An 8,909-nucleotide genomic window follows, 5' to 3' on the forward strand; every position below is an offset into this window, starting at 1 on the left:
AAATAAACAATTTAAAAAATCAACCAACTGAGAGAGATGAGCTTTATTTTCCAACTTTTGAAGAATTGTTTCATATTACAGATAAAAAGGGGAGAGGCTACACTTGAGATGAAGACTACATAATATGGAATGTTACACAGTTCAACTGGCCATCAAAACACAACGCCAGGACAGACCAATTGTAAACAACATAAAATATTGCATTTCTTAAAGTTATCTGTAAACAGTCGCTTAGCAGCTCTATTGAATTTCAAACTACATAACCAGCAAGAGCAGCGTTTCTTGCAACATTATTACTTTGTTTTGCTTGAATGTAAGAGCACATTATATTGGGCTGCATATTTTATGGTCACTTACACCTGGAATTATTTCCCCCAAGTCAATCTGTATCGTCAGACCACAATCATTTATAACTAAGACTGAACAGATAGAAAAACACAATAAGGGTTATATCTCAGTGTGGCAGAGACACTGAGGCAATAATCCACTGCAGCAGCTACCGGTGGAATGGGAACTCAGGAATGAGACTAACTTTTAACGCAGACACATCAACTTTGACGCTTAGATCTCATCACATAGCAACAGCTGGTGTGCTTAATGTTCTTTGTGACCTTCAGTTTTAAATGTTACAGAAAGTTGATGGGAAGACACCCCAACCTGTGGCAGCAATGCGCCACAACTCAGCCATGTCTGTGGTGGTCCACCTGGTGCAGCTCTGTTTACCGTCTGCTACCCAAAGTTTCGCTCTTGCAGAAAGGTCAGCGCTGCTCCGCTTAAACAGATTTTGCCTGCAGCTGTCTTTTGTCTCCAAAGGGGCCACAGGAGTGAAATGAAAACCGTTTGAAAAACCAAAGACCACAATGAGAGGTAGGATGACTGTCTTTCAGTTTCTGGTCGTTCTCACAGTGAAGCCGAATTCCACCGCAGCCTGTCCCACTCCACGCACCTTCTACTTATATATATGAAGGCGGGCAGTGGGGTCCAGATGGCAGAGGGACTGCATGCATGTCTTAGTTCATACAGCATCGTCTGTCATGCCGATCATCCCTTCAGATGTCGTCGCATTCCAGGAAGTGGGTCCTCTGCAGCACTTTGACGTGGCGCTCGTAGATTTTGAGGGCCGGGCCGAGTCGGATAGACAAGCCGGTCAGGACGTCGCTGCGCTGCATCAGGAGGAGAGACTTCCCGTCAATTTCCTGTTGAGGGAAAATCAAAACGCATGAGAAAATATTCTACCTCAGTGTTACCAGATGAAGGGAAGTTATGGTCTTTTAGCGCCCTGAACTGAACTAACCTGTGTTCGGAAAGCAACGGCCTGCTCTGGAAAGCCCGCCGCTGAAAAGTAACTGGCCACATCTGCCACAGTCCACTGCAACAAGTTCTGGTTCATCTTCTCCATTTTCACCGAGCTGCAGAAAGATGGAACACTAAGAGTTACAAACAACTTCAAAACTAATCTTATGTATCACTTTGAGTAGTTTTTTCAAACTTTCATTATGGTAGTTTGTGCAAATGACAAGTTTATTAGTTTGTGTATATTCATAATCAGGTGGACTAAAAATAAAGTCTTCAAGGGTTTGTTTCTCATTAACACAAAGCTGCTGGGTGAGGTGATGTCAGTGGGCCTAACATTGCCTCATTGAAAGACACATTAACAGATGAAAGAATATGTTTAGAGAACTGTGTCTCCATTAGAGGAAAACTAGCTTTACATCTTGAGACAGCCACCCGTTATCCACCAACTCTGGATAAGCTTGAGTCTTCAAGGTCTTCAAGTGGTATCTGAGATACCAGGATGTTGAAGACGAAAGCTTTAAACTCAGAGCTCTGTATGTTAGATAAAGCAAGACGTGACTGTTCGATTTGAAATACAGAGCGCAGCACAAGGATTCATACTTCTTAAACTATCCCCACATTTTGTCACAACACAGCCACAAACTTCAACGCTAATAATCATGTGTGTTGGAAAACTAGCACTTCTCCGAACACGCTGTCCCACGGCTGTGGCAGCATTATGCTGTCGAGATGGTCAGAGTTGATGGAAAGATGAATGAGATAAATGCAGGGCAATCGCAGAGGAAAACCTATTAGATTCTGCAAAAATCATATACCCAAAACAGTGATTGACACATTGAGATGAAATCGTAGTCATGTGCTGGAATGGCTCAGTCAAAGTCCATACCTAAATCTAACAGAGAATCGGTGGCGAGACTTGGAAAAATAAAAAGATGTTTTCTATCTAAACTGATTGAGCTGCAGCTATTTCGCAAACAAGAGAAAGACAAATTTTCTCTCTCTAGATGTGCAAATCTGGTAGAGACACACCCTAGAAGACTTGCAGCTGTAATTGCAGGGAATGGAAGTTTTACAAAGCTTCCCCCACTAGGGGCGCCGAATAAGAATACATGTCACACTTATGACTTATACTTGTGAAAAACGTTAAACATAAATCATTTTTCTTCCAATTAACAGCTACACTTTTCTGTTTGTTGGTCCGTCATAAAAACCCGTTGATGTTTTGGTTGTGACGTTATGAAAAAAAACCTCAAGGAGAATAAATACCTTTGCAATGCACTGTATGGTACAGCTGAAACCTGTTCAGTGTTTGAGAAACTTATTTTAGGAAATGTAAGTTTATCTGTTAAAGGCCAGAACATATAATGCTGCAACACAAAAGTCTTTGTATATTCTGGAATTTATTTTCCCTACTTGTTAAATGTGGAAAATATTAAAATTGTATAGAAAGTTAGCTTATCATGAGTGACTGAAAAGTTTATCTATAGATTCAGAATAACAGCAGGATACTCACACTTCATCAGCTGTACCACCATTGATGAGACCGCCTTCAGCCGCTGTGAAGGGCGGCTCTATCTTCTTAAGCGTACCTGTAGACAAAAACAAGCTTCATTATTCTATGAAACTATATCTTGTTCGCTATTCTTTTTATTTATATATGTGCCAGTTTGGTCATCTGAAGACAAATCACTTCTGTTTGGTATGAATATTTTCCAGGAGAACAAATCTATTCAACTATACGTAATGATATTCATTTGTGAGATGAAACGTTAACTAGAAAAGATCTTTTTTGTTTTTTTCTTGTATCTAGTTTTCTGTACAGAAGCCTCTGCTGTCATGGTATGATGTGTTTTTCTATTAGAGATGGTTCACGGTTCAGTACAGAGAGGGCTTGGTGAATGATGCAGCTCCTAAGTGGGCCTGTCTATTTGAACAACACCGACGATGGGCTTCATGCTGCTTGGCATGCATGAAACACATGACAGGGATCTATAAGCATCTTTCAGCGGGATGTCCCTACTGGGCAAACAACAGAAGCATAACATATAGAGGCATGGTGTCTGTGGTGGCAAAAATGACTAAGTGATGTCCATTTCTAATATGTCCTTTGTCCACAAATGTCCCAATAAAAACTAGTAAGAAAACTCACTTCACGGGTTTCAAATGATAAAACAGAACTTCCTTTACCAAAAACTATAAACTGTTAGGAAACATGCAGCATAGCAGTAGCAAAGAAGAGAAAAATAACTTGGTCTAAACAAAGACCATCTGGATGGAAGGTAGCAGGACAAGCTTGCAAGGAACTCAAAAAATCTTGAGCAAGCCTTCAGGCAAACAAAAGCCAAATGGCAACCAGAGATAGATTTTAAACACAGACTTTTATCAAAATTGACATTTTATTATGAAATCACTTTCCAAGTTAGTGAGCAGTACAGAAAAAATAAATATTTTATGTAAAAGAAACCCACATGAACCAAAAGATTAACTGGTAAACTAACACTCACCGTTTTCAGGGGGCGGAGACACCGTCTGTAATCTTCCATCAGAGACATTCCTGACTTCCTCCTTTTGGCCGAAATGAATGAATTCAAAATGAAAACATCAAGTAAAAATCCCAGCTGGAAGAATGCAGGTGCTGTTTGACACAATAAGCGGATGGCAGGCCAGTTACCGGGCGTGCTGTAGAGTCGGGTACCAACTGGTCAGATGAGAGGCTGCTGCTGTCCTCCCTGCTTTCTGCTTCTTTCTTTCCGTTGGTTAAAGCGCTGGGGATCATCGTTCCAGAGTGGTCTGCTGGCTTCAGTTCTACTGCAAACACAGGGTTAGAAAACAGCTGTTCACCCATCCAACACAATCCTACAAGGACTAACTTTACCCTAAAGATGACCTGTAGCATAAAGCAATGCTACCAAGAGAGGGGATTAAATGAATCCTAAATAACTGGTGAGAAAATTTAATCTGCATGAAGTTCTCACAAATGCATCAGTTCCTCCCACAGCACTGCATCTGGCTTTACTGCATTTCTGCTGTAAATATCCAATAATTAATCATAGCTTCTTGAAAGCTCCCATCACAGCTTGGAATCCACTGCAAAGCTTAGTGTAAGCCCACACATAAAACAATATCAGAGTGCCCAAAAAAAAACACCGGCAGCCCACATCATCCCGTGTCTAGCAGTGTGGATACCTTTGTCCTTCTGCATTCCTGGGTGCTGGCGCTCCACTGGGCTGACAGCTGAATCATAAGCCCATTCATTGTGTGTTAGGACCGCGGGGCTGGACGGGGGCAAGGAGTTGGGCCTCTCGCCTGGCTTCTGGGACGCGGCACAGTCCAGAGCAGAGCCAGCGCTGCAGTTGGGGCCAGAGCCAGGCCGGGAGCCAGAGGGAGAGCAGGGAGCAGAGGCGGCCCGTACAGGGGCACACTGCACTGAGGCTCCTTCACGCTGGGGGCTCAGAGAAGGTCGGTCCTGCCCATCACGGCTCTCCTCTACCCCCTCCTCATCAGGATTACTGTCTGTGTCCATAGCCATAGAGGTGTCACCCTGCCAGACGCAATCATGTAAGATTTCCAAATGTAATTTATTTAGAAACCTCAATCATTCACCATTCAAACCTTTTTGAAACTTAAACACTTTAAAAAGTGCAAAGACAGTTGAGCGGGACTGACTGTATGTAGGTGTCGCATCATAAAAAAAAAACAACATGCTCATACTGATGTTGCAATTTGGTAAATGATTGCCTCTGAGTGCCTGCGCGTCCTGCCATTACAAACGGGTTACCGTCCTTGAAAACGTGATTACAACGCAGTGTGGTGGACGGGAACTAGTTTTACCATCTGTGTTCATCACTTGTACTCGGGCAAAGAGAAGGTTTTTTCCTTTTTCTTTTTTTTTTTTCCTCGACGGCGCCCTGGGAGGAAAAGAAAAAATTACCTTGTGTGCGACTGCGTGTCCTATACCAGCAGTCGTGCACAAGAGCGCATTAAAGCCCGCCCCGCTCCTGTGGAAAGAGCCGCTTCTGTGGAATTCACCCCACAGGATGGCATTTTGCACAACTTTCACTAAAAAGCGCTGCCAAAAGCATCGCGATTTCGTGTTCTGAACTAGGACGTTTCACACAAATCAGCCGCTTCGCTCGGCGTGCCCCCCTCTTTGTTTTAGAGGCCTTGTTGAGCGGTAAAATTAATAACACACGGGGAGCACGAAAAGGGCCGATGGGAGGCGTTTTATCCTGTCTCAAATTTCCTCCAAAGTGCGCATGGAGTTGGGAGCCGCGGCAAATACCTCGCCATTGTGTCTGAGGGCTTTTCCCCAGTCGCGGCTCAAAACATCCGCACAATAGAAACAAACGCGAGGTTTTCAACAAAGCTCTCCGATCAGCGTCAGCAGACGACTCGATCGCCAGCCTACTTTGACTTTGCAGCGGGTCAACAGTTTAGTGTAAAAACGAGCCAGCGCAAAGAAATGAATCCGTTATCGGACACCTAGGCACCTACATCCGCAAGCCCCGCATTGCAAGATTGTCAAACAGCAGCCTTCTGGTCGCACTGACCAGCCGCATTCGTGTTTTGTTTTTTTAAGCGACACACACGTCTTTCAGAGAACAAAGTCAATTTTGATCTCGGCTTAACCCAAATCGGATGGGCGCATCCGCCATCTAGCGCCAGGAAAACAGTTTGCGATCGCTTTTAGTTTACAGCCGCCGGTTCCTGCGAGTCAAGCGACTTTGCTTTGATTTGACACAAACGTCACACTGCAAGTAGTTGCCAGAGATTTTAAAAAATAAGGGGAAATAAACATATTGTGCACAGGACGGAAGGAACCACAACGACAGTCAACGCACGTCTTGGACGTGACCGGGTTTGGGAGGCTGTCCGAAAATGGATCTAGGGGTTCGACTTTATGCACCGCGTAGAAATCCCCCAGTCCATTACTGGGAAATAAAAATACAACCAAATTACAAAATAATGATTTATCATAGAGTATATTCTGTTGGTGACTTTGTTGTATACAGTTATGGATTTAATCGTTTTATAAACACAAGCCCTGGCGACCGACCGCGAAAATACGTTTGGCCACATGGTGCAATCCACCATAGGTAGTGTTTCAATTCGTTTCCAGACATTAAAAAAAGCAAAAAAAAATCAACGATCAAACGTCCCGTCGTCCCCGATCAGGCTTCTACATCCGCGGTGTTCGACACTTTTTCCCCCACCTTTACCCACTCCCATATGATAAGCGTGAGGCAATAACAACAAGCAATTCCAGCCCAAATAATTCGAAAATAAAAGTCTATTTAAATAGAGTCTATTTGAAAGCTATTATTTTGAAGGCTGCATCGGTCTACTTCCGGTCTAACTGTAACCCGTTTCTCCCCCTTTCGCTTAACGCCGAGTTTGTGGCTTGAAAAGCGCTTTTGCCCCCCCCAGCCTGCTGTAAATGGAGGCTGGGATTGTTGCGGGCGGACCAAATGGGAGAACTTTATGATTGTTGTCCGTTTTTAAACCGTCTGCGCAGTTGTTTTAATGTGCTTCTTTAACAACCGGCGCAGCATGAAATGTGGCACGCTCGCACAAGCCACACGCGCACCTTCTTTTCTTCTCCACCTCGGCAGCGCTCGAGCGAGCTCCAACCGCCGCTCCCCGTCTGCGGCACTTTTTGGGTGCACTTGCAAATCACTCCCCTCACCACTCCCCTTCTACTAACAAAAAGAGGAGCTTTTCCACCATTTTTTTCACCCCCCAACTGCACAATGACTGTTTTAACTTCCACCTGTACGTTTTGCGTGATGTGACATGACAATGACATGTGAACACGTCAACCGTGGCTTCCCCCCCTGCATCGGGTCTGCATTACCTCCAAATCCTCCTCGTCCTGGTCCACGGCACCGAAAGCGCTATCCCCGTTGCTCAGGTCGGAATGACTGGCTTCTTCCATCGCGCTCCGTCTCGCAGCCGTGGCTAACGAAACATCGTCTTTCTTTCTGCTCCGCCGCTGAACCTTGGCGGCGTTCCGGTAGGAGATGGAACCCTTGTAGTTAACTTTGAGCACGGTTTGCTCCTGGATCAGTTTCTCCAGTTCCGCGCAGGTTCGGTCAGGCTCGGACCCGTGTCGCCTCCGGACCATTCGGCAAATCCTCTCCAAGTCCGGCCGGGCTTTTCGAGACCGCAGCGAGTCGATAGTATCCAAAATCCACTCGCGGTACTTGGATTCGGACATCTTTTTTTCCTCGCTTTTTTTCTCCCCTTCCACCTAAGTGCGTCAAGCTTGAACGTTACACACGGCGATTTTTCGTGAGTCGCGGTCCGAGCCCCACTGAGAAGCGGAAACCTCGCTCGACGCCTCCTGCGTTTGCGTGTGCGCTTAAGGTGGACTGACTGAGTTGGAGCGAAAAGTTTCACTCTAGAGGCCGCTTTTAAGGTGGAATTTGCTGTCCTGGACGGGAGCGAGCGCCCGCGCCAGGTTTCTCTCAGCCCTTTTGCATTAGGAGACATTTTGTGTACAACTTTACTTAAGAAAGGAGAGGTGGTCACTAAAGAAACTGCATTGTTTGGGTAAACGAATATTAAACAATCAAGAGAGAAAATACAGATGTATAAGTAAGTCTACTAGGAGTCAAACTAGATTTATGGGGACAATAGTGGGGAAATATGTATCAATTGCTCTGTTTATTGATTAATTTGCATTTACTTTGTTCATGGAATCCTGCACAGAACAAGCAGTAGAAATGATTAAACACCTCAGGTTATGGCTGCTAACATACCTACCAAGCTATATTTTCTGTATGAATACTACTAGCAGTTCTACATTTCAGATCCTTTAATTGCTAATTATATTTTATGTTAAATTCTCTAAAAAAAAGAATGTAAAGACATTTAAATTTTTGAGTTGTATATGTTTTTCTTTCTAAACCTTTGCTAGTCCTAAGTCCTAAGCAGAAGTTTAGTTCCCATTTTTCTTAGAGTAGCCAGAAAATCCAATGAGGCTCCAGATAAGAACACAATATTACTCTCTTTTATATTTTAGAGGATGTGATAACTACAGCTTTCACAAAGGCAATGTTTGGTGGCTGCCTTAATTTTATATCTATATTCACATTCAGTTCCCCTTAGTCATATTTCTTGTGTATAGATAAATAAATAAGTTTCTATTCTTTCCTGTTTTTCATTTACATCTTTATTACATTTAGCAAATGGTCAAGTGGTTTACCTTTACCAACCCACTACCTCATAGCTTAACAGATGAAAATATTATGCTGTAAAAGTAATTCCTCCCCAGCTCCTTACAGATTTTTCAGTTTTGTCAAAGTTAAATGTTTTAGATAACCAGTGACTCACAATGCTGCAAAGACTCATGGAATTTCATGGGCAAAATACTCAGTTCAGCACATTGTCCACTGTATTTTCTTTTTACCTTTTCCTGAATCTGACTCCTCTTTCTGTGGTACAGGACGTTGTGATGTCATTTAAGATCCACTCCTAGTAATCCGTTTATCCAAACAATGTCACAGCCGTTTTAATGAATTCATCCATAAAAATGGTGCATTGCTTAGTTTAGTTGTTCCAAATTATGTTTTAAAAATTTTAAATGTGACAGTGGAACAACAAATATTCCA

At 43.4% G+C, this 8,909-nt stretch overlaps 1 protein-coding gene across 2 annotated transcripts; it reads right to left on the reverse strand.

Moving 5' to 3' along the window:
• Positions 1 to 28: 28 nt before the first annotated feature.
• samd1a (sterile alpha motif domain containing 1a) lies at positions 29 to 7,681 on the reverse strand. Of its 2 annotated transcripts, none has more exons than XM_028041938.1 (7): positions 7,151 to 7,681; positions 4,483 to 4,837; positions 3,968 to 4,101; positions 3,801 to 3,861; positions 2,810 to 2,885; positions 1,295 to 1,409; positions 29 to 1,196 (listed from the first exon to the last, which is right to left on the reverse strand). In XM_028041938.1, exons 1-7 carry the CDS (start codon positions 7,511 to 7,513, stop codon positions 1,050 to 1,052), a joined length of 1,251 nt encoding a protein of 416 aa, XP_027897739.1. In that variant the 5' UTR covers positions 7,514 to 7,681; the 3' UTR covers positions 29 to 1,049. The 2 variants fall into 2 exon arrangements, with proteins under 2 accessions (XP_027897739.1, XP_027897738.1); XM_028041937.1 differs by having other exon boundaries at positions 3,968 to 4,104; positions 7,151 to 7,679.
• Between the last annotated feature and the right edge of the window lie 1,228 nt (positions 7,682 to 8,909).

The sequence above is a fragment of the Xiphophorus couchianus genome, chromosome 16 (assembly GCF_001444195.1).
Source record: "Xiphophorus couchianus chromosome 16, X_couchianus-1.0, whole genome shotgun sequence".
Classification (NCBI taxonomy): Eukaryota; Metazoa; Chordata; class Actinopteri; order Cyprinodontiformes; family Poeciliidae; genus Xiphophorus; species Xiphophorus couchianus.